The sequence below is a fragment of the Geotrypetes seraphini genome, chromosome 6 (genome assembly GCF_902459505.1).
Source record: "Geotrypetes seraphini chromosome 6, aGeoSer1.1, whole genome shotgun sequence".
Classification (NCBI taxonomy): Eukaryota; Metazoa; Chordata; class Amphibia; order Gymnophiona; family Dermophiidae; genus Geotrypetes; species Geotrypetes seraphini.
Window position 1 is genome coordinate 22,675,493 of NC_047089.1, and position 26,437 is coordinate 22,701,929.

At 43.5% G+C, this 26,437-nt stretch overlaps 1 protein-coding gene across 1 annotated transcript in view; it reads right to left on the reverse strand.

Moving 5' to 3' along the window:
- ME3 (malic enzyme 3) overlaps positions 1 to 20,133 on the reverse strand; it is a 204,977-nt gene extending 184,844 nt beyond the window's left edge. Inside the window, exons 1-2 of the mRNA XM_033949442.1 lie at positions 19,982 to 20,133; positions 19,246 to 19,482 (exon numbers count right to left, since the gene is read on the reverse strand). Of these exons, the coding sequence (XP_033805333.1) occupies positions 19,246 to 19,455 (210 nt within the window). The 5' untranslated portion in view covers positions 19,456 to 19,482; positions 19,982 to 20,133. The remainder of the gene's footprint in view (positions 1 to 19,245; positions 19,483 to 19,981) is intronic.
- Between the last annotated feature and the right edge of the window lie 6,304 nt (positions 20,134 to 26,437).

Consider the following 26,437-nt stretch of genomic DNA (forward strand, 5'->3'; position numbering starts at 1 on the left):
GGGGCAGAAACACCTTCCCCAGACAAGTGTCGAACCTCACCCCCAGATGCACCAAAGACTGGGACGGGGACAGAGCTCTCGGGAAAGTTGACGATCCACCCCAAAGACTGAAGGAGAGATATTACTCTCTGAGTCACCGACAAACTCTCCTGCCTGGAAGAGGCGTGGATCAACCAGTCGTCTAAGTAAGGGTGTACCCGAATTCCCTCTTTGCGCAGAAATGCTGCCACTACCACCATCACCTTTGAAAAGGTGCGGGGAGCCGTTGCAAGACCAAAGGGCATCGCCCGAAATTGATAATGCTGGCCGAGGATCGCAAACCGCAGAAACCGCTGATGCGGAGGCCATATCGGAATATGGAGGTACGCCTCCTTGAGATCGAGGGACGTGAGGAACTCCCCCGGCCTTACTGCCGCAATCACTGAGCGAACCGTCTCCATACGGAAGTGGCGAACACTGAGAAATTTGTTGACTCCTTTGAGATCCAGCACCGGTCTGAACGACCCCCCTTTTTTGGGCACAATGAAGTATATGGAATATCTGCCGAGGCCCACCTCTTCCGGTGGCACCGGCACCACCGCCCCAAGATCCAGAAGCACCTGAAGAGTCATTCGGACCGAGTCTCCCTTGGCCGCCCCATTGCACGGGGACACCAAGAAAGAATCGGCGACGGGAGAGACGAATTCTAACTTGTAACCTTCTTGAATAATGTCCAACACCCACTGATCCGACGTGATTTTGGCCCACTCCGCCAAAAAGGCCGACAGACGCCCCCCTAAGGGAATGGCGGAGGGAGCCAAGACCCCGTCATTGTGGAGTGCGATTTGCTGGGGCACGGGCTGGCTGAACTGAAGGAGGTTTCGCTGTACGAAAATAACTTTTCTGCGGAAACCTAGGTCTCGAAGAAGTGAAAGAACCATACGCTGATCGGAAGAAAGGCTTACCTGTCCTATATCTCTTAACATCCCTGAAACGCGGTCTAGAAGCTGAGGACTTCAAAGGGGGCCTAGGCCTGTCTTCCAGTAAACGTTGGGTTTTGGTATCACCAAAATCTTTCACCAATCTATCTAAATCTTCCCCAAACAACAAACGCCCTTTAAAAGGGAGTTTCACGAGCCGAAGCTTGGACGCCGCATCCGCCGCCCAATGACGGAGCCATAAAGATCTGCGAGAAACAACCGAAAGAGACATCTGCTTTGCAGAAGCGCGAATAATATCATATAAGGCATCTGCCAAATATGCCAGTCCTGACTCCAAATCAGCCAGTTCCGATGGGACAGAACCCCCGGACTCCATCAAATTATCAGCCATCAACTGAGACCACTGCAGACACGCCCGTGCCGCATACGAACTACAAATTGCGGCCTGTAAGGTGACCGCAGCCACTTCAAAGGACATTTTCAGTGAAGATTCAATCTTCCTATCCTGGGCATCCTTCAGCGTAACTCCCCCTTCTACCGGCAAGGTAGTCTTTTTGGTAACCGCGGCCACCAGCGCGTCAACCCTGGGTAACCTAAATTTCTCGATTTCGTTCGGGGCAACCGGATACAAGAGCCGCATGGCTTTCGCCACCCTTAGACTGGCCTTCGTCTTGTCCCATTGCGCCGTGATAAGCTCCTGCATGGCTTCATGCACCGGAAAGGACCTAGGCGGCTTTCGCGTCCCTGCCATAAGGGGGTTTGCGGACCCAGAAACTTTAGCATCCTCCTGTGAGATGTTTAAACCCTGCAACGCCTTTGAAATTAAGGAAGAAAGTTCTTCCCTATGAAAAAGACGGAGAGCGGAAGGGTCATCCACTTCCCTACCCGGGGGATCCTCCGCTTCCAAATCCAACACCTCACCTTCCTCGAGTGACTCAAGAAGAGATAAAGGGAGACTGGAATAGGATCCCCTTCGTCCGCGGCAGCGAGTCTGCGCTTCTTCGCTACCTGCGACAACACCTGAGGAGACACAGTATTAACAGCAGCCGTACTAGCATTATTACTAGTAGAAGTAGTAGTAGAAGTAAAGGGAACAGGCAGCAACGGAAAATTCACAGGCACCGGCTGAGCAGGCTGAGAGCTCTGCAAAACAAAAGCCCGGTGCATCAGCATGACAAATTCCGGTGAAAACGAGCCCAGCCCGAATGCCGCCGACCCTGCCTGTTCTGCGCCGTAGAGCGGAACCGCGGCTCCTCCCAGCGCTCCCGACGCCCCAACAGCCGCCGAATGCCCCTCAGCCGCCGAAGTGCACTGCTGCATGGCCGAGTCGACCGCGAGGGAAGGGGAAGTCGATCGCGCCTCCCCAACGCGGGAAATGGCCAAGTCACACGCCTGCAAGAAAGAATCCTCTGCCGGTGCATCTGTACAACCGGCAGAGCAGAATCCCGACAGTGTTCTGCGCTTCCCACAGCGCGAACACCGCTTAACAGCCTCTGCCGCCATTATCCCTTTCTTTGACTTTTTTTTTTTTTTTATACTGGAATGAAGAAAAAAAAAACGCAGAGCCCAAGTAAACCCCTCAATCAACCGGAGGGGAGGGTGGAGAAGGGACCTGGGAGGGCCCAGGTGTAGCTCCCAAAGCCGGCACCGCTCAGCCAGGCACCCCTGTCTTTCTGAAGAGAGCTAGTCTCAACAGAAGCAATTAACTGAACACCAATTCACCCGGCACAGCCAGAATCCAGGAGCTAGAGTGATAGCTCCAACCCCTGCTGGGAGATAGAGCAAACTGAATGGACAGAAGGAATACCAGTCTATAAGACCGACTGTTAATCAGTTTCTCTATCTCCACCTGCTGGTCGATGTGAGCTATCCCACTTGTCTCTGGATTCATCTGCTGCTATGCTAAGGAATGTTTCATCACGCGTTAACCCCCGCGCTGGCCTAAAAACTACGCCTGATCAAGGGAGGCATCAGCGGCTAGCGCAGCCGGCGGTTTAGCACGCAGTATTACACGCGCTAAACCACTAGCGCACCTTAATAAAAGGAGCCCTATGTCCTTTTTAAAATGTTAGCACTGGCAGCCTGGTTTCTTCTGGGTTAAAGCAGAGCCCATCTTTTCAGAACAGGCTCTTTCATTACCAGAAATGTTGCCCAGTTGCCAACAAAACCTAAATCCCTTTTCCTGTACCTTTTTCTCATCCTCGCATCAAGACTCCAGAGGTCTGCCCGACTTCCGAGTCTTGCAAGTAGAACAGGGAGCATTTCTGAGTCAAGTATCCTGGCAATTCTGGATTTTAACTTTAAGAGCCTAAACAGTGGCGAAGCAAGGATGAGAGGCACCCAAGGCAGTGGCACACCCCCCCCCCCCACGTTCCTTCCCCGCCCCTCCTGCCGCTTCCCTTCCCCCGTACCTCTGTAACATTCCTGGCACAAGCGGCAACCCCCAAGCTGCTGTCGTGCCAGTGTCGGCACTTCCTCCGATGTCACTTCCTAGGCGTGGGTCCAGGAAGTGACATCAGAGGAAGAGCTGGCACAACAGCAGCTTGGGAGTTGCTGCTCGTGCCAGGAACATTACAGAGCTACAGGGAAGGGAAATGGCATAGTAGTGGGGGGGGGGGGGTATAGAGGAAGACCCTGCGCCCTCACCAAGACAGCCCCCCTCTTATTACACCACTGAGCCTAAACTTGGCTTCTCTCCTACTAGTTCCCACATGCCTAACACAGCTGGCTCCACCCCAGAACAGTCTAAAATCTTATCTCGGTGATGGCGAGGTCTGGCACTTTCTCACCAGGGAGGCAACTGACCAAGAAATCCTTAAACCCCACCAGCTACCCCATTATCTAGGTGCCTAATAATCTAGACCTATTCTTGACTGTTCTTTAATCTTCCTTATGGGTCACAGTTATCAATCATTGTACTGTACATTTAACATACAAATTTACAACTTTAAAATTGCAAATGTACAAACAAAAACTTAAGACAGGCCCACGTCAAAACAAATCCACAACCCAATGTCCATTTTGTTTGTGGAAGATTTTAATTGATTAAACTGAACTACTGGCCGAGGTAAATGTTAGATAATTTATATTTTGCTATTTTAAATGTTTGTACGTCGGATTATGTTTATGTCTGCATTTTGTAATCCGCTTAGGTTTAAGCGGGTTAGAAATTTTTAAAATAAATTAAAACTGGTAATCTCATGGTTTCCCAGCAAGGAATCGGATGAATACAGAATCCTGCAGCAGTAGACTGGCTCTAACCACCTCTAGGACAGGGACAAGGATGGAGGCCAAAGACAGACTGATATTTAAACTGCACAAAGTCTCAAAAATACTTGCTGGTATAACCCAGTTCCTGAGGACTACAGTTCCATGTTGATACCCAACTTGTTTTTACCTGGAATTAACCTTGCTTTCAGCTAGAACCCTTATCCAAACCTTGCTACCAGATGGGCCTCTTATCTGGGACTCGGGCTCTTGCCTTCAGGCATGCAGTAGGGAACAGACTACCTATACCCCAGGTCACCCTGACAATATGCAAAAAAGCACTGGTTATTATTATTGTGGTGATGGAATTCCGCGATTAATTTTTTTCACTATGTTGTCAAATAGTTTTATTTCTTAAACAGGAGCTAAAAGATTCCAAGAAACAAAAATACAGTAACCACATATTATGTTACTATTTAACTACCAAAAATAAAGGGCTGCATCCAGATCCCCTAATAAGGTAAAGTATGCCTCAAATATAAAACACCAAAATAGCACAACTTCCACACAGACACTTAGGGAATGTCCTTGTTATGCAATAAATCTTAAGAAAAATCTAGTTAGCAATAGCATGTCTTATTTTCTCCAGACCTAGTAATTGGCATTAGCAAATAATGATCACAATACTAGCATACCACACACCAGCGCAGAAATTCCACTGCTGATAAGTCTCATTTAAAAGGATCCTGAAAACGCCACCCAAGCAGTATAGCTCAGTGCTGCCACACTCCTCATCAACCCTTGTAACTACAGTGTGATCCCACAACTTTCTTTGTATTTTCTTGATGCTTTGAACTTAGCTTCAATAGCTGCTGCTGCACCAGCCCCGACGACGCGTTTCATTACTTCGTCAGGGTCGGGGATAATGCCGGAGCCAGCCTGCAAAAGCTGTGTAGCTTAGGCTTTCAAACAAACCGCCCGTGGCTCATAAAAAAATTGGGGGGATTTTCTCCAGGTCATACGAACCACATTCAGTACTTCTTTAATCGAAATACTGTACAACCAAAACTAATTCATGGATTTATAATGAGCCCATCCCCACTTGTTGCATTACGCTCGGTAAATGATCTGAATTTGAAAATTCGCATTGCCAAATTTAAGAATGCCGCATGCAAAACATCACCCCCAGCATTACAGATCATAAAGCAGTGATAAGGCTAAATTCTCATGAGGAACCAGACTTCATGGTCTCACCCTTTTCCTCCAATTATTTGGTATATTCCCTTCTACAGAACTATTTGTAAACCACTATAACACCTTTGGGTTCTTAGCAGTATATCCATTCTAAACATACCTCGTTAACACTTTTTAAAACAATGTACAATGCAGGAAGCCCCCTAATGTCTCATTATCTGTTAGACTGATCACAATTATATTACTAACCCAGATGAAAACTAACATTAAAAAGCCAAATCTTTATGGTCCCCTTTTAAAAAGCCACAGCAATGAGTCCCGCAGGAAATGAATAGGCTGTGTTGCATTTGCTTTATGGGAATTGCTATCGTGGCATTGTAAAAGGGACCCTATCTTGCTTTATTTTTTGCCAATTTCTGGTCGCCGTACCTCAAGAAGGATATGGAGGTGCTTGAGAGGGTCCAGAGAAGAGCAACTAAGCTAATAAAGGGTATGGGGGACCTCTACTGACAGACTGAAAAAGCTAGGGCTTTTCTCCCTGGAAAAGCGGAGACTTAGAGGAGACATGATAGAAACCTTCAAGATCATGAAGGGCATAGAAAAAATGGACAGGGACAGATTTTTCAAATTATGGGGATCAACAAGTACAAGGGGGCACTCAGAGAAATTGAAAGGGGAGAAGTTTAGAACAAACGCCAGGAAGTTCTTTTTCACACAGAGGGTGGTGGATACATGGAACGCGCTACCAGAGGATGTGATAAACAGGAGCATGCTACAGGGGTTCAAAGAAGCTTTGGATAGGTACTTGGAAGACAAAGGGATTGAGGGGTACAGATAAGAGTAGAGGTAGATTATAGGGATGGGATTAGAGGTAAGTTATAAAATCAGTCAGGGACCACTGTTCAGGCACTAGGCCTGATGGGCCGCCGCGGGAGCGGACCGCTGAGCAAGATGGACCTCTGGTCTGACTCAGCCGGGGCAACTTCTTATGTTCTTATAAGAAGTACAGTAGAGCTTCTATAGGACTGAAGGAAATTAAAGCCTACATTAAGAACATAAGAGTTGCCATACTGGGACAGACCGAAGGTCTATCAAGCCTAGAATCCTGTTTCCAAGAGTGACCAACCCAGGTCCCAAGTATCTAGCTAGATCCCAAGTAATAAAACAGATTTTAAGCTGCTTATCCTAGGAATAAGCAGTGGATTTCCCCAAGTCACCTCAATAATGGTCTATGGACTTCTCTTTCAGGAAATTATCCAAACCTTTTTTGAACCCTGCTAAGCTAACTGATTTCACCACATACCCCAGCAATGAATTCCAGAGTTTAATTATGTGTGTGAATAAATATTTTCTCCAGTCTGTTTTAAATTTACTTAGTAAGTTTCAAGTTTTATTTTGGTTTGATGAATCGCTTATTTAGTTTTACTAAGCGAGGTACAAAACTGATAAAAGAATAAACATATATTTAGACATACAATTAAAAAATTTAGAATAATGGGTAGACAAATAAACTTACAGACCGACTAATACACAAGGTAAGAGGGAACAGAACTACAATTCAGTGTTTTAAAGTACAGAGGAGAACCATATATGGAGAAAACAATAGGAAGGGAAAAGTGCCGTCAAAGAGGGGAACTAATATAAAGTTTAAACATAATTTAAAGATTAAAAGCATCTTTAAAAAGAAAACTTTTTAAATTACTTTTAAAACGACTCAAGTCGTTTTCCTCTCTTAAATGCTGAGGCATGGCATTCCAAAGCTGCGGTGCCATCACTGAAAACATCATGTCGTCGTGTAGATTCATTGCATGGTCCCTAGTCCTAATATTTTTGAAAAGAGTGAACAAGCAATTCATATCTACCCTTTCCACTCTACTCGGTATTTTATAGATCTCTATCATGGCACCAGCTCCACTTTTAACATAAAAATTAAGAGAATGACACAGGGACAAATTTTTCCCTGTCCCCGCAGGAACTCATTTTCCCGTCCCGTTAAATTCTTTTCCTGTCAGCTTTGTCCTCATCTGCACAAGCCTCAAACACTTTAAAATCACAAATAGCAACATTCTAGAGCTCAGCTTGTGATGTCGTAATGCCTCATTCCACTAATGCCTAAGCTCCGTCCTCATCTGCACAATCCTCAAACACTTTAAAATCACAAATAGTAACATTCTAGAGCTCAGCTTGTGATGTCATAATGCCTCATTCCACCAATGCCTAAGCTCCGTCCTCATCTGCACAAGCCTCAAACACTTTAAAATCACAAATAGCAACATTCTAGAGCTCAGCTTGTGATGTCATAATGCCTCATTCCACCAATGCCTTAGCTCCGTCCACATCTGCACAAGCCTCAAACCCTTTAAAATCCTAAGTAGCAACATTCTAGAGCTCAGCTTGTGATGTCATAATGCCTCATTCCACCAATGCCTAAGCTCCGTCCTCATCTGTACAATCCTCAAACACTTTAAAATCACAAATAGCAACATTCTAGAGCTCATATTGTGATGTCATAATGCCTCATTCCACCAATGCCTAAGCTCCGTCCTCATCTGCACAATCCTCAAACACTTTAAAATCACAAATAGCAACATTCTAGAGCTCAGCTTGCGATGTCATAATGCCTCATTCCACCAATGCCTAAGCTCCGTCCTCATCTGCACAAGCCTCAAACACTTTAAAACCACAAATAGCAACATTCTAGAGCTCAGCTTGTGATGTCATAATGCCTCATTCCACCAATGCCTAAGCTCCGTCCTCATCTGTACAATCCTCAAACACTTTAAAATCACAAATAGCAACATTCTAGAGCTCATATTGTGATGTCATAATGCCTCATTCCACCAATGCCTAAGCTCCGTCCTCATCTGCACAAGCCTCAAACACTTTAAAATCACAAATAGCAACATTCTAGAGCTCAGCTTGTGATGTCATAATGCCTCATTCCACCAATGCCTAAGCTCCATCCTCATCTGTACAATCCTCAAACACTTTAAAATCACAAATAGCAACATTCTAGAGCTCAGCTTGCGATGTCATAATGCCTCATTCCACCAATGCCTAAGCTCCGTCCTCATCTGCACAAACCTCAAACACTTTAAAATCATAAGAGTTCGAGGCTTGTGCAGTTAAGGCAGAGCTTACAGGAATGGGCAAGACAGCGACATGGGGATGGGACAGGGAAATTAAATTCCTGCGGGGACTGGGAAAAATTCTCCAATAAAAATAAAGTATTTTCACTCTTTCAAGACTTTTAAGAGGCTTACAGGGCTACAAGAGAGGATCTATAAATAAAGGCAATTGCCTATGATTTCATAACTCTAGCACGTTGTGCATTTCATGATTCTTTCTAATAGGCAGATAATAAATCTGTTCCAGAGACCTTCCTGCCATACTAATAGCGTTACCCAATATTGCACATGCTGATGCATTGCAAAACAGATACATTCAGAGAAATGTGAGCCCAGTGAGGAGCTGCCAAATTCTTACTGGAGGTGCCCGGCTAGTTCTCAGTGAGATACTATATTAAAAAAAAAATAATAATAATAATTCAACAAGGAGCTCACAGGAGCCCTCTCCAGCACTGAGGAATCTACTTACTCACCTGCAATGCATATAAATAGTAGTTAGAGCAACAAGCTAAGAACCAGGGAAACCAGCGTTCAAATTCCACCGATACCCCTTGTGGTTTTGTTCAAGTCACTTAATCCTCCATTGCCTCTAGACCAGTGGATCCCAACCCTATCCTGGAGGACCACCAGGCCAATCGGGTTTTCAGGCTAGCCCTAGTAAATATGCATGGAGCAGATTTGCATGCCTGTCACTTCCATTATATGCAAATCTCTCTCATGCATATTCATTAGGGCTAGCTTGAAAACCCGATTGGCCTGGTGGTCCTCCAGGACAGGGTTGGGAATCACTGCTCTAGACCACAGGTGTCAAAGTCGGTCCTCGAGGGCCAGAATCCAGTCGGGTTTTCAGGATTTCCCCAATGAATCTGCATGAGATCTATTTGCATGCACTGCTTTCAATGCATATTCATTGGGGAAATCCTGAAAACCCGACTGGATTCCGGCCCTCAAGGAGGGACTTTGACACCCCTGCTCTAGACTTTAAGCAGATGGGAGCAGAGATACCTTATTATGCCTCAATGTACTGTAGTTCATTCTGAGCTATTATTGAAAAGGTGCGCATTAAATCCAATTAAGAAATATGGCAATAGGACCTGGTCACTAAACATACAATAATGCACACCACAGGTTGATTAATAAACTGGGTTAAGCATCATGGAAAATCCTACAACATTACACCACGTCCATACCATTACGACATAAACACACGACTACAAATAAGCCCAAGAGCCTTCAAACTATTTCACAGCTGGAGCTCCAGAAGTTGTTGGGGGGGGGGGGGAGGGAGGGCCCATACAGGCTGCTAGTAACATTGACAATAATGGGCTTTTAGGTATCATGCTCAAACTCTATCCTTCTATACCAGCTAAAAAAATAGTTATGATGGGGAAAAATAGGTGTAGTGATATTCGAAATATGGCAGATAGGGACCAAACTCGAACTACCATACATACTCAAATATAAATTGAGATTTGGGGGACAAAAATGGGGTTCTTGGTTTATATTCAGGTCAGCGCCCAGCCACCAGGCCTGTACCATGTATTTTGGCAACCCCAAATACAGTGCATTGCAGTAATCAAAACACGGACGTGAGGATCATTGTAATGTCTACCCTGAAATTATTCAATGACAAATAATCCCGTAAGCCACATAACAGACGAAGTTTGAAAAAAGCATGGGACACTACGGACTTCACCTGCAGTTTAAAAGAGAGAGTCCAGAGTCCAGAGCAACCCCTACATATCTGCATTGCCGGAGTACAGGAACCTCCACATCATCCAACACCACCTCTGACGGAAAGGATAGCAATTCTCTTTCCTGACCCACACAAAGAACCTCCGTATTTGCAACATTCAGCTTTAACTGATTCAAACTCATCCAATTCGGAATTATTTGAAAACAATTATGAAGGCAGTTCAGAGCATCAGCCATGGACCAGAAACTGCATCGGCATACAGATAAAAACTGATTCCGAAAGCCTACAATTCTTTACACAACAGATAGATATTAAATAACATTGCCAACAAAGAAGACCCTTGTGGCACTCCACACTTTAGTGTGGCCCAATCAAACTTCTCCTGTATGATCCTCCGAAAAGGAACAAAATCACTCCAGCAATATACCTCCAACCCCTAGCACCCGCCACTGAGCCAACAAGATACGACGATTGACAGTGTCAAAATGCAGCCGAAACATCCAAAGAGATCATGAAATGGGAAATCCCCTGATCCAAACCCTTTTGGACAGTATCCAAGACAGAGAGTAACAGCAATTCTGTTGAATGCCTGGGTCTAAAACCAAATTGGATGCCATCTAGGATTTCATTAAGAGCCAGAAAATTCTGCAGCTGCCTCAACACAACTTTTTCCAGAACTTTGGCTAAAAAAGTTCAATGAAGAGATAGACCGAAAATGCTATAGAGCTGTCTCATTCATACGATTTTTTAATAACGGATGAACAACCTAGAAGAAACACAACCTACAGTAAGTCTGAGAATGCCAACAAATAAAACAAACTCTGACTGAACCAAAGTAGAACAGATTCTGTGGGTTTCCAAAACAAGCAGCCAGGTTATCTGATATCAAAATCCAAGGGAACTAATACTCCCCACATATCCTAAAATCATAACCCAGGAACCTCGGGGCAGTGTTGAATTTTCAACTTGCTACAATCCAGCAGTTTCAGGCAACCTTCAAAAACAGCTTCTCTCAGGTGCAGCAAATACATAATCTTTCTCCGTCTAATGAGAAGGTGAGCAACTACTGTAATGCTGTATGCATTGGTCCGACCTCAAGTAGTTTGTACTGGTTCCAATCAATTCAGAATACTACAGCATGACTGACGTGAAGGTACATAAGTGATGCAACCGCATAAAACTCTTCATGCAAAAAAATGTAACTGGCTACCAGTATCCGACCTATAGGATAAAAAATGTCGAAACCTTATCTCTGATCTTCAAGGCCTTCAAAAGAAATGGGCTACAGTTCTTAAAGGCATGTACAAGGACAGCCTATTTTTTTTAGGCCTCTGAAGTCTTCCCAAGGAACATCCCAAATTGTAGCCTCATTAAAAGGAAATCATACGATGTGGGGTTACACCGACCAGCAAGCCTTCTCAGCTCAGAAGCTGTCCCCACACTCTGAAACTCTCTCAGAAGTGCTATACCCAGCTGAAAACCACCTCTACTTCTGGAATTTTCATAATAAGAAAACTACAAATAAATAGTAATTACACATTTGCAAAAATTTGTAAACAGATGTCATGTTTAACTTTGTGCTTGTATAACAATGGCAAATACTTAGCAATTGTACCAACCTAATCAGATCCTATATCCAAAACGCTAGGTTGGAGTGTCAAAAATGTATTTTTCTCAATAGGACACCTTCCACAGATATCTTACTTGTGAGTCGGGTGACGACGGCGACCTCGGGAGACCCTCGAGACAGCACTATATGTGCGAAACGTGTCGGGTCAGACTCCCAGGTTCGGCTGTGTTTAAGCTAAGTATACAAGCTCCTTAAACTTTTCTACATTTAAATTATTTAATTATTTAAATTTCAATACTGTCAAGTGAAGGAATATCACACAGCACTTAAGATGGATGACCAATGATGAGGCACCACATAAATCTCTCGCTTTCTTGAGAATACTATAGCGGTGGAGTGGTGGGGCTGAGGTGTCCTATTGAGAAAAATACATTTTTGACACTCCAACCTAGCGTTTTGGATATGTTTAACTTTGTATCATGTAAAAGTTGTGTTGGCTTTCATGTACTTAAGAATTTTATTGAACCCTATTTTTGCAAAAGAAACGCATATGAGGAATCTTCTCGTGAACAGGAAACAACTCTAGGAAAACAGCTAGATTTCAGTTCTTTTATGGGAATCAGCTAAACACAAGTTATCAAGAAATAAAACAGCAAGCACTGCAATACACGAGCTGACATTAAATGGCCACATTCTAGCTTCTATTATGGAATGGCGTTAACATTTTTATCTTCGCACTATCACATTATCTATAAAACACCTAATAACCTTTAAACTCGTTAAGTTGAGGACTGAAAAATTCTACTTCATGGGCAGTTTTGCTAGCCAAGTTTTGCTGAGGAAAGAAAATTCCGCCCACGATACTTACTCAGCATCTTGACTTTTCAAAGAGTAAAACAGAAACTTCAAGAGTGCAAAGACTGAAGACAAGTGACGAGGCCGATATTACCTGCTGTAACCGGTCAGAATCATCGTGGCCAAACTGAGAAGCGAAAGCAGCTAACCAGTCGCTGAATGCGCACCCACTTAAGATAAAGCCTCAGAAAGCAATACTATCTGTTGGCAGAAAGCTGTGTAAATAGGTGTCAGGTCAAAAGCACGCCGCAACAAAGGCGCGCCCAGACAATTGAGCGCAGCGTGCACCACCGCACCACTCTAAATTACTGTTTTTAGCACTCCGACGGGAGGGGCATGGGGGTGGAACCCCCCCCCCCACTTTACTTAATAGACATCGTGCCGCGTTGTGGGGGCATTGTGGGGGGTTGTAACCCCCCACATTTTACTGAAAACTTCACTTTTTCCCTGTTTTTAGGGAAAAAGTTCAATTTACAGTAAAATGTGGAGGGTTACAACCCCCCATAACGCCGGCGCGATGTCTATTAAGTAAACTGGGGGGGGTTCCCCAACAAAAACCCCCGTCGGAGCCCCTAAAAACTTTCATTTACGGCGGCGCGCGCTGCACTCAATTGTCGGCGCGCGCTTTTGTCTTTCGCGCCGTTGTCTATGAACCGTGTAAATATGAGGGCAGTTCTCACTACAAGGGTAGAGAACAGCTGTAACACTTGTTTCTACAATAGTTCTATTCTGCCCCCCAAATCCATAGAATTCCTGCATGGTCTTACACTCCTATCGGGGTTCTGTGTTGGTCACTGGACTAGAATAACTCTATTGGCAAGGGTAAATGGTTTACGAAAGGATGCAGGTAAATAAAGAATGCTCAACGTGTATTAGTCATTTGTTGCAATTAGAAAAAGATTATGATGTACCGTATATACTCAAATATAAGCTGAGATTTTGGGGGCCATAAAAAATGGCCCAACATGGGGTCTCGGCTTATATTCAGGTCTGGGAGGGGAGTGGGTGGGTGCTGACCCATGGAGAGCACCATTCATGCCTCCACCCATCCCAACTGCACCAACAAGAAATCTCGTAGAATTCAACGGTTCGCCTTCCCTTCACTTAAACTTTGCCATCTCAAAAGATTCCTCGACAAAACTTTCGCCTTCCAAGCAGCCAAGCTGAACCCATGGCTAGCCCAAATGATACTCGAGGCCCCCACTTACCTTGACTTCAGAAAACTACTTAAAACTTACCTATTCAGCAAACAAGACCCTTAACTGTCCCCACATCCCACAATAACACTTCGCCCCCCCCTGCTCCTCTCCTCCTTCACTAGACCTTCCCTTTCTTCCCTACTCTCTACATCCTCTGTCTAGTTCGATAAAAGCTGTAATTCTAATAAATTGTTGTAAATCTGCTTGTCAATGCAGATCCTAATCTAATTGATGTAAACCGCCTAGAACTCGCTGGGTATGGCAGTATATAAGAATAAAATTATTATTATTATTATTATAATTCGGATTCTGCCAACAATACAGCACAGAGCTTTTCCTCCTCACCTTAATCACAAAAAAACAAACAACTGCTCAGCACAGGACGCCAAGCAATGCTCCTCCAATTTGATATTTCAGCAGCCTTCGATTCAGTTGACCACCATCTACTACTAATAAAACTATCAGAAATAGGCATAACAGGCACAGTGCTAAAATGGTTCTCAGAGTTCCTACAAAACAGAGAATATATATCGTCAATAAGAATGGAGAGACCTCCAACCCCTGGAAAGCCTTCTGTGGTGAAGGACAGATTCTTCAAACTTTCGATAAATACAAGAACGAGAGGGCATTCAGAAAAATTAAAGAGGGGACAGATTCAGAACCAGTGCTAGGAAGTTCTTCTTCACCCAAAGGGTGGTAGACACCTGGAATGCGCTTCCAGAGGGTGTAATAGGACAGTGTACGGTATTGGGGTTCAAGAAGGGATTAGATAACTTCCTAAAGGAAAAGGGGATAGAAGGATATAGATAGAGGATTACTATACAGGTCCTGGACCTGATGGGCCGCTGCGTGAGCGGACTGTTGGGCATGATGGACCTCTGGTCTGACCCAGCAGAGGTACTACTTATGTTCTTATGCCACAAGGCTCCCCACTCTCCCCCATTCTATTCAATCTCTTCATGAGCTTTCTAGGTAACATCAAATTTGAAGACGAACGCATAATGTCCTACGCAGATGACATTTTTCTTCTTATTCCCACAACCAAAAATCAATCGGACTTATCCAACAAAATCTCGCACAATATAGAAAAAAAAAATCCAAAAATGGGCAACGACCAACAAACTGAAACTAAACACAACTAAAACCAAAGTTCTATACTTCCACACGACCCAGCCAATGGCACCAACAAGCATCACCCTTTGATCAGGCGAAACCCTCTCCATAGACAAATCCTCCAAAATCCTAGGTTGCATACTGGACTCCACTCTTAACATGGAACCTCACATATCTAGTCTCTGAAAGAAGTCCCACTACACCAGTGGTCTCAAACTCAAACCCTTTGCGGGGCCACATTTTCGATTTGTAGGTATTTGGAGGGCCGCAGAAAAAATAGTTAATGTCTTATTAAAGAAATTACAATTTTGCATGAGGTAAAACTCTTTATAGTTTATAAATCTTTCCTTTTGGCTAAGTCGTAATAATAATAGCTAAAGAGACATGTGATCAAGAGGGCCTCAAAATAGTACCTGGCAGGCCGCATGTGGCCCCTGGGCCGCGAGTTTGAGACCACTGCACTATACCCTGAGACAACTAAGGCTAATCAGATCGTACTTTCACCAACACTACTCTGCCTTAATCGTACAGCAGATGATCCTACCACAACTGGACTACTGCAACTCCATCTACATGGGAATCAATATTACTCTAATTCACAAAATGCAACTCATCCAAAACACTGCCATAAGACTTATCTTCAACCTGAGAAAATATGACTCAGTCACAACCTTCAAACAACTGCACTGGCTATCCATCCCATCACGAATAACATTCAAAATATCTTGCATCATTCACCGCATACTTTATGGAAACTCTGTGGCTCGAGCGTATGCGTGATGCCATCACGGCGACGTCCGTGCACTTCTGGGTGCCTCAAGCCGTGCCCGGCTTGAGAAAGTTTGAGAGACACTGCTCTACGGTAATTCAAGTTGGGGAAAAAAAAAAAGACTGAGCCAATATATTTGCATTATTTAAGGCAGTGTGTAGCAAACTTTTTAAGCTGTGGCACACTAATCTCGGGGCTGCAGCTGGGGGATACTCAGAAATGTGTGGACGTCGATACGATGACATCATAAGCATGTGTGATGTCATCACATTGGCATCTGCAGATGTCCTCCAGGTGCGGCCCTGAGCCACTGGTGGTGGGGAGGGGGGGCTGCAGAAGGTGAGGTGAGGAGAAGGAGCAGAGGCACCGGCATTGGCTGACTGACTACAGGACGCAAGAGGCACCTCCTGTTAGCGGTCAGCCGGCACCGCTCCTCCTCACCGGCATCTCGGGGCACACAGTTCACTGGAATCTGCCGGGGCACACAGTTTGCGATATACTAATTTAAGGTAATTGAGTTGAGAATTTTTATAAAGGGCGAACAAATGGATAGAAGCTGAGGCAGAAACATTTGCAATTGGCATGATTATTCTGAAGTTTCAAAGTAGGGCAAATTCAGACGGTGTGTCCAGTGTATTTCTTTGTTGTCACATTCCATAAATTTGCAAAATCTTGTTTCATATTAAATATAACTTTGATCACACATTTTGTTTTTCACATTACTCCCTTGCTGTTACCAATCTCACTCGCGCATAATTTTATTCTTGCACACTTAGGGCTCCTTTTACTAAGCTGCGTTAGCGGTTTTAGGGTGCGCTAGACGCTAACGCCTCCATTGAGCTGGCGTTAGTTTTTCCGCGTAGCGCAGGGGGGGGGGGGGCAGCGCGCGCTAAAAACACTACCGCAGCTTAGTAAAAGGAGCCCTTAATTGTTCATATTAGGACCCCTGAGGAAGGAGTGTTTCTTCGAAACATGGACCATGTTGGGTCCAGGCTCATCAATCCTTTTGGATACAAACTGTTTTATGACTATATTTATTTTTTATGATTGTTTATTAAAGACTTGGCATCTTGTACATCATCACTGCAGTTTTTGCCTTTGTTTTCCAGTGTATTTGCATGCAGTTTTTCTACAGGAAAGAGGAAAGGGGATAGAACTTGATACACCACCTTTCAGTAGTTACAACCAAAGCAGTTTCCATATTATATTCGGGTACTTATTTTGTATCTGGGGCAATGGAGGATTAAAGGGCAAATTCTACAAGAAGCGCCCAAAAGTTAGGCACCCAATTAGGCACTGTTCAGCGCGATTCAAGTAAAATTGGGTGCTGTTTAATGAATCACGCTGAGTGGAACCTATTTTGGAGGCGCCCAAGAAATAGGCCGGCTCTGGGCACGACTAAAAGTTAAGCGCCTAGCTGAGCGCTTAAGCGCGCTTAAGAGCGGCGATTCTGCCAACAAGGCGCCTAACAAGTAGCCACGCCCACGCCTAACGTGCGTAGCGCCTATTTTTTTGAAGGCCGCCTAAATTTTTAGAGGCGCCTTGTTGCGGAATCGCTCTTTCTTGATAGGCGCCTACGTTTCAATTATTGCTGATTAAAAAGCTTAATTGGGCTTGTTAATCGATTAAGATAGGCGCCTTCGAAATAGGTGCCTAACATTAGGCACCAGTTACAGAATTTGGACCTAAGTGTCTTGCCCAGAGTCACAAGGAGTAGCAAAACAAATTCCCTGATTGATCAAATCCAGTATATATATATAAAAAAAATCACTGGCAAGATGCAGTGTTTTAGGATGCTGTGCTTTCAAGGCCCTGGCAATAGCCCACAAGAGAATTTATACCACCACCCCCTCCTACATAAAATCCAAGCTTCCCATCTACACCCCCACTCGCATCCTCCGCTCAAAATCAGAGATACGCCTCTGCATTCCCCCCGGAAGGTCCCTCCTCTCAGAAACTGCCCGCAAACGATCCTACAGCCGCTTCATTCCACATCTCTGGAACCAACTCCCCCCTCAACTCAGACGACAGAACTCATTATTGATATTCCGTAAAATGGTAAAGACCCTCCTCTTCAACTAAAGGTCACCCTCAATCTTCCCCCCTTAAGCCCCACCTCTCCCTTCTCTCTCCTGTCTATCTTCTCCCTAAAATTCAGTATAGTCCTCTCTTAGTCTGTACGCTGATAAATTGTATCTAAACTCAAATAACTTGTACTTAAACTAAACTACTTATACTTAAACTCTTCTCTTAATTTGCTGTATACTCCCTGTATTTAAACTACTGCACAGTCTTGTATGTCCAAACATTTAAACCTATTGTATATCTTATATGTCTAATTACACTACATTGTGTATGTTCACTTGTAGACCGTTCTGAGCTACTGGGAGGACGGGATAAAAATCTAAATAAATAAATAAATTCTAAAATTTTATGATGCTGAAGCTGTTCCTGAAAGCAGATAGACCACTTTTCAATGTATGTGTGGGGGAAAGACACCTTTTAAAATATTATAGACCTACAAGCTTCCTCATTCTACAGGTTTATGGCAATAAATCCTCAATGCTTAAAAAAAGGGAAGAATTTTGATTAGCCGATTTCCTGTGTTCTTATAAACTAGCAGCAACTCAACAGGGGGGGGGGGGTTTATACACCATCAGCAGAGCTATTTTTTAAATCCTTCAAATGCTTATTTCAGATAAGTGATTTTATCTATATTGATTTTGTAAAAACTGATTTGGGACAATAATTGAATCTATGAGTTTAGGGGGGTTTAAGGGCCTGTTTATTTTTTTTCCACCTGAATTGTAGATTGTCTTCGGTTCCCATCTGTTGACCGTCTTCTGGCCTATAACTTACTTGTTAATTTTTTTAAAGTCATATGAGGGATTTTTTTTTTTTTTTTTTCTTTTCTGTAAGCTTGAACTATATGATGCAGACTCCTGGCTGGTCTTGTGGAACCTTGAATCACCAGAGGTTACTGCACTGCACTGCACAGCTCAAGTGTACCGAAAGACAACTGTGCAGTGCAGATGGCAAGAGAACCCATTTTCAGCAGGAAATGCAGGAGCATAAAACTCTGAGCATCAAGGTGCATTTCTATGTACTGTGGCAAATTGGTGCATGCCGTCTTTAGCTTCTTTAAATTCCAGGTTTAGCACAATAGGACAATTGCCACCAAAATTCACTGACTGATAAAGACAATTGGAGAGGGGGTGAGGAGACCCTGTTAACCAACAATCTGGAAGTATTTCCAAATATTTGCAACACCATCATAATACGGTGGTGATGGGCTGTAAATCTAATGCCGATACTCATTAAAATCTGCAAGTGCATCTGGCTGCGACTCTCATTTACAAGTCCCTTAAGCAAATGGGTCTACAATACTTACTGAACTTGTTGAGGAATTATGGCCATTTCAGCAGGAACTGCTTACAACGCTAGCACTTTTTTTTTTTCTGCGTCAGGATATTTTAGAAGTGTTTAATGCAATAAAAAATTAAAATCAGTAGCCCTAATTTCTAATCCAGCTACAGTCAAATATAGAAGAAAAGTTTGCTGTCTTGAAGATTATTCAGGTGCCCGCTTCCTTACCTTATTTAGATGCGGATTTCTGGTGATGTCGTAGCCCCTCTTCTTGATAGCCTGCACCTTGACTGGTGAACCACCATCGCTAGAACCCGAAGAGCAGGTCCTTAGCGGCTCCCAGCTAGCTCTGCTTGGCCTGGTCAGGAAAGACCCTTGGGGTCTTCTAGTTACAGCTTTTAGCATGTTGCTAGCAGCTTGTGTGCAAACCGACATCATGTTTGAGTAACTTATTCTCTACTCAGCCTGAAAAAAATATACATAAAACACAATATTGCTCAATTTCTTCTAGCAGAAATCATTATAGCCACAACCTTTATAAATGCAAGAGCTATAAAAGTGAAACTACCAACATGCAGCTTTCTCCTCATTCTTAAAAGGGAACTAAGCATAACTTTTTTTTAGTTAACTAAGCATAACTTTTTCTTTACGTATTTTAAAGAACAGTTATAAAACTGCTGTTCTATTAAATCTCACTATGCAACATTTGAAGGGATGTTTGTTTCTATTTCGTTTAAGTCTGTATCGACGTTTAGTTTATAATGAAGAGAACTGAAATAAAAATGACAGGGAAACAATTAATCATCTTACAATGGTTCTAAGACACTAATCAAAATGCCTTTGGCTCCCCCCCCCCAGCTCCTTTCTTCACTAGCATTGAAGGACCCAGGACCCTCCCCCTGTAGCCTGTCATCTCTCCCTTCCAAGGTCCGGCGTTTCTCCCGCTCTCACTCTCCAGTCTTACCTTTCAACCACTCTGCGAGGTCGCCGGCAGCAAATAATTCATGCACCTTGCTCGCGACCAGCCCCAGACCCTTCCCTCTGCCGCGTCCCGCCTCCTCTGACGCCACTTCCTGCTTCCGGAAGGCTGATTGCCGGCAAGTTGTTTGCATAGCGGCTGAGGCTGGGAGCGAGGGTAGGCGGGTGGCGTTGAGAATGAGGGAGGAATACCGGGTTGAGGGGGCGTTAGGTCGTTCAGCATCTCTCTCCAGCCTTGACGTTCGTATGTCGGCCTAGTTTTAACCTCGTTGACGTTAGCTGGATGCTGCCTGGAGGAAGGGCGAAGGACCTGTCTTTGGAAATGCCTTAAGGCGAGGGGCTCCTCCAGTCTCGAGCCGCAGCTCGCGAGCCTGCCAGGCGTCATGCAAATGCGCCCACGTTTGTGCGTGCATGGATTTTGCCCTTGCATTGTGCTGTGTTCCCACACTTAACTGCCTTTTGAGTCTGTAAACGCGAGGCTTTTCGGTGTTCAGTAGCTTTATTTTACTGTTGTATTGTTGAAAGTTTCCTCTTCAGCCACTTTGGAAGATAATTTCATAAAAGTTCCTGCGTACAAGGCGTGCTCTATATTTGGGAAATCGTCAAAAAGAAAAAAACGTCAGGGTAGTAATTATACACTTTTCTTCTTCAAATTGAGTGAAAACACTCCAATTGTTTTTACTTGAACCTCTTAATTTTCGGATTTCTACCAAAATGCAGGAATTGCAGGAATTCAATATTCACAACTGCTTCTCAATATCCCATAGGTTAAATGGGTTTCTTTGATACTTATTAACTAAAATTACATACGATCTAAAACTATCCAAGGAGAGAGGAACATCAGAAACCTTACATGGGAAGGGGGGGGGGATCATGGGACCTCCTATAGTGCACAGCTATTTCAGAACCCACTTCACCAATTCCAGTACTTTAATCATTTGTCGCCCCCCCCCCACCTTCCTGTTTCTAGTATTTATTTATTACTCATTTCTTTTAAGTTAATTGTATCTAAAACATTGTGAGAGTGTGTGGTGCGGTGGTTAGAGCTACAGCTTTGCGCCCTGAGGTTGTGGGTTCAAATCCCACACTGCTCCTTGTGACCCTGGGCAAGTCGCTTAATTCCTATTGCCCCAGGTATATTAGATAGAGTGGGAGCCCCCCAGGACAGTTAGGGAAAAATGCTTGAGAATCTGAATAATTTGTAATCCAAATAGAATTGTAGGATATGCAGAATATAAATTATTAAATTATTCCATACAAAATATAAATCCCACTATTAGCATGTGAAACTGCACTTATCTATCCCATAGGATTCCAGGGAGTGAAAATATAGATAGCGCTAGAATCCTATGGGATAGATAAGTGCAGTTTCACACAGTGATAGTGCGATTTACATGAAATGTTTTAGATGCAATTAACTTAAAAGAAATATGTAATAAGTACGTAGAAACAGGGAGGTTGGGGGGGGGGGAGGAACAAATGATTAAAGTACTGAGATTGGTGAAGTGGGTTCTGAAATAGCTGTGTGTATTTATAGAGTTGGTAGGAACCAGGTACTGTGAAAAAAGATCTGATAAACAGAATTTTATTTAAGTTTATCTTTCTCTTTTTAGCATTTCATGAACTTCATCAAAATATCACACCAAAACCAAAAGGAAAAACAGGATATCCATTCCCACAAATATCTTAGGCCAGTTAGCCCTAATAAAGTTCAAAGACTTTTTGCTCAGTCTGAATTAAAAACCAAAATACACACAGACACACAAAAGAAGGGGAACGCACCCCTCCCCCCCCATTTTTCTCCTCAGTTCAAATCACATTCATGCAGGCCTTGGCCTTGTTTATACCTGCCGTTCCAAACCAGTACACTTTATCCAAGCACAATATCACCACTAACTTTGAGCATTACTTTTATGCTCACAGTCCATACAGTGTAGCTGAAGAACGCCACTAACCGCTCAAATGATCACTTACGATGATCCCACCCAAAAACATCCCACTCATGCTCTCCCTCATATCACTGTACTCTGCTTTAATATATTTCACTACAGCAGGCTTGGCATGGCATATATATCTCAATAAAGTTTTTCCTTCTCTCCCTAGAAAAGCAATAGCTTGCTTGTTGCCTCTAGGTTACATGCACTGCTTTCACATTTTGGCATTGAAACACAGTCTTCAAGGGATTAGAATTCACAGGTGTCAAAGTCGGTCCTCGAGGGCCGGAATCCAGTCGGGTTTTCAGGATTTCCCCAATGAATATGCATGAGATCTATGTGCATGCACTGCTTTCAATGCATATTCATTGGGGAAATCCTGAAAACCCAACTGGATTACGGCCCTCGAGGAGGGACTTTGACACCATTCCTCCCCCCACAAAAAAAAAAAAAAACAACACAACAAAACAGTTCCTTTTGAAGCTTTACTCACTTAAGCTCTGCCTTCAATGGATCAGGGAAAACCACACAGCATTTAAAGTTACTTATCTTTTCAGCAGTAAACTTTTAGCTAGGGTTACCGGACATGTCCTCTTTATAGAGGACTGTCCAGGATCCTGGATGGACTTTCCAAAACCCAGCAGTATGTCCAGGTTTTGGAAAGCCCCAACAAGTTCCGGCCGCATTTGGAGAGCATTTGAGCATCCATGAATGCATACTCCAGGCCTCCAGACACAGTCAGAGCTTGTCAGGGAATAAGAGGGGAGGTTTGTGGGGTGGGGCTGGAGGCTGCACTGGGAGGGGCTGGGGCGGAGCCAAAGGCAGAACTAGGTGGAGCCAGAGGCAGAATGGGGCGGGGCCCATGAGTCAGGATTTTTGTGGCCTGAAAAATGGTAACCCTACTTTTAGCCCAAGCCTCCATCTGTCTCCATAGCGTCAGTATTCTCAGAACAGAGATATATTTTCCTCCTGAATTTCAGTGTCAGAATATTCTACCTGAGATGCTACACGTGGTCTGTTCTACTCTCCTAAAGCTGATTTGGTTCTCCTAACCAAACGTGGTTGGCCGCCAGGTCTCACTCTCCACCCCTGCTGTTGCTGTGTGTTCCTCTTCTCTCTCTCCTTGCAGATTGGGAGTTAAAGTCAGTGCCAGGTGTGGTTTTTCTCCTGATTAGCTGGGTGCTCCTGAGTGAACTGTGCTGGTTTAAACCAGTTTTCTGCCTAAGGCACAATGAATCTGGTTTTGACCTTATTTCCTGAATCCACCTGTCCTAGCCTTGCAGAAATTTTCTGTCCTGATTTTATGTTGCTAGTCATTGAGCTAGGAAATGATAAACAGGTACTAGGCTGCCTAGGTTCAGTCTGAAAGGTACTTTCAGGCAGCGCCTTTTCTTTCTGCACTAACGTGGGATGTGTAATGGTCTTGTGATCAATAGGAATTTGTGCTAACCTGGCTGTACTGTATTTCCCTCAGCCTCTGGCTTCTTCAGGTCCTTTTTAGTTTCAAAGTTTTATTAAAATTTGATAAAATGCTTATAAATATTTCTAAGTGATTTACATTAAAAAGACCATACTAAAAGACAAGACAGTCACGGGGAAAAAAAAAAGAAGAGAGGGTAGAACTAGAAATGTGATAGGAAAGTAACAAAAAAGTGTAAAAACGTAAGTGCTCACAAGTAGAGAATGACACGGTGACAAAATTCATCACCATTCCCATCCCCGCGGGAAAACCATCTTCATGTCATTCTTTAAGGAGAGAGGGAAGAATCAGAATATGAATGGCCACAACCACTGACCCGCAAGCTTTGCTTTGAAGAATGCTGGTGTAGAAGGACTGAGGTTGAAACAGACACTACAGAATGACAGTCTCTGGTATCCAGAGCAGATATTGTGATGTCATAATGCCTCATTCCACCAATGCCTAAGAGCCAATCACATCAGTGATGTCACAATGGCTTCATTATCCTTGGCTCACATAAGAATCAGAGTATGAATGGCCACAATCACTGACCCGCAAGCTTTGCTTTGAAGAATACTGGTGTAGAAGGACTGAGGTTGAAATAGACACTAGAAAATGACATGGGTTTATTTCCCACAGTTATCCGCATGGACGGGAACGGTGATGAATTTTGTCACTGTGTCCTTCTCTACTCACACTGCTGCATTGCTGATGACATCATCAGTGATGCGGCAGAGGAATGCCCCGACATGAGGAGGCCTGAAGCAGCCCATTTAGATTGCTGTTGCGGTCAGCGTGGGGAGGGAGAGATGGAAGGGTCTGCTGCTGCATTTAGGAAAATCCCGGTACCAGCAGTGGACTTTTATTTTGCTTTCCCCTACCCCAAAAATAAGCTCTTATGATTTTAAAGTGTTTGAGGCTTGTGCAGATGAGGACAGAGTTTAGGCACTGGTGGAATGAGGCATTATGACATCACAACCTGAGCTCTAGAATGTTGCTACTTATGATTTTAAAGTGTTTGAGGCTTGCGCAGATGAGGACAGAGCTTAGGCATTGTTGGAATGAGGCATTATGACATCATAGTCTGAGGTCTAGAATGTTGCTACTTGTGATTTTAAATTGTTTGAGGCTTGTGCAGATGAGGACGGAGCTTGCAGGAATGGGGCAGAGACAGGAAAAGAACTTGACGGGATGGGAAAATGAGTTCCCACGGAGGCGGGGACAAATTTGTCATTCTCTATGTTCAAATCTGTTTTTATTGTGTATCAAAGACAAAATACAAAGAAACGAAGCCAATGAAATCTAGATGAGGTTTTCATCTTTCATTATATGTCTCAAATATACAAAGAACTCTGGAGCACCCTTAAACATAGAGACATGATTACAACTTAGTTATTTTGCTTGCTTTTCAAAGTTAAGTTCCCTTTCATGTGTTTTATTAGTCCCACAAGGCCTTAACCAGCATTATTGCTTCATCCAACAGAAGTTTTATTCATCTTCCAGCTGCACTTTGAACTCTTATCCTAATGATAGGGGCCAATATTTCTGGATGCATACCATATATAATTGTTTCACATTTAGCCCATTCATTAGGACTCCCAATCATATACTGAGAGCAAAGCTCAGATTCTCTTGCAAAGTTGTGGCCTTTGTTTATGAGCTAACAAAGACCAAAGTCTACATTTAAACAAGAACAACGGGCAAGGTCTACAAAGACATTTTATAAAATTATGCACGATGGGGCTCATTTTGATAAGAGAAAAAACATCCCAAAATTGCATAAATTGTCATTTGGACGTTTTATTTGCCAAAATGTCCAAATTGCCATTTTCAAACACATTTTTGTCTGAAGTGCATCTAAATCTCAAAGGGGCGTGTTTTAGGTGGGATTAGGATGGACGATAATTGAACAATTCAGAAAATGTCTAGAGCACTAGGGACATTGGATCATCTGCTGTTCTATTGTCCTTTGATACTCAACTTTTGGAAGTCAATATGGGGACAGATTAATACCATACTGGAGGCATCAATTCCATTGACGTATGAGATAGTCATATGTGGAACATTATTGCATATTAAGCCCCCCATGGACCGCTATAAATGCTGGCTTTTCCTAATTATGACCGGGACAGCCATGCAAATGATTACTCGCAATTGGAAGAATTGGGATCGCTTTAGTTTTCCTTTCTGGTGGCCGAGTTTATGCTTAACTTATAAGTATGAGAAAATGAATGATGACTTACTGGGTCATAATAAGATATTCAAATTGGTTTGGGGTCCATTGACGTCTTTTGTAGATTTGTTATAGTTGCCCTTTATCTTTATTTTCCATTGTTTTGTACACACACATCCAGGGGGTAGCGGGAGGGGATATATCTTTTGTTTTGGTATTATTCCTGATGGTAATGTTGGATGGGGGAGGGAATTTTATTTTTTGTATAGATTCTGATTGTTTACAAGTGCTTATTTGATTATTATTATTTGTATGTAAATTGTATTGCACTTTTTGTTGGCATTAAAAACTAAATAAAGTTTAAAAAAAAAAGAAAATGTCTAGAGCAAAACGGGTATTTGAGGCTATACCTGTTTCAATAACAAGGTGGTCAAACTTACCAGATGACCACTGTGACAAAGAAATCCAACCTAGTCCATTCCCCGAGGATCCTTTTTGTACACCTTTTTGAGAACACCAGAGGAGACCCCTTAAATCCTGGGTGGTTCCACCTCCTCTTAGAAAAGAGCACAATAGGAATCATCAGAGACCCGAGTATACGCTCAGGAAAGTGTCTTTAAGGGAGGGGGATCCAGGGGAGGAAAGGGAGCTAGATAGCAGATACCCAAATGATGGAGAGGAAGAAATGTATTGAGAACCTGTGAAGGAAGAGGGGGATTTTGCTATGGATACAGGGGAAATGAGAACAAGGAACTAGATGCCCAACACCTAGGTGTGCCCAGGATGGAGTGAGGAAACTCTTTTAATTTACTCCCCCCCCCCTTTTACGGAGCCACATTAGGCTTTTTTGTTGCACGCCATGGCGGTATGAGCTGC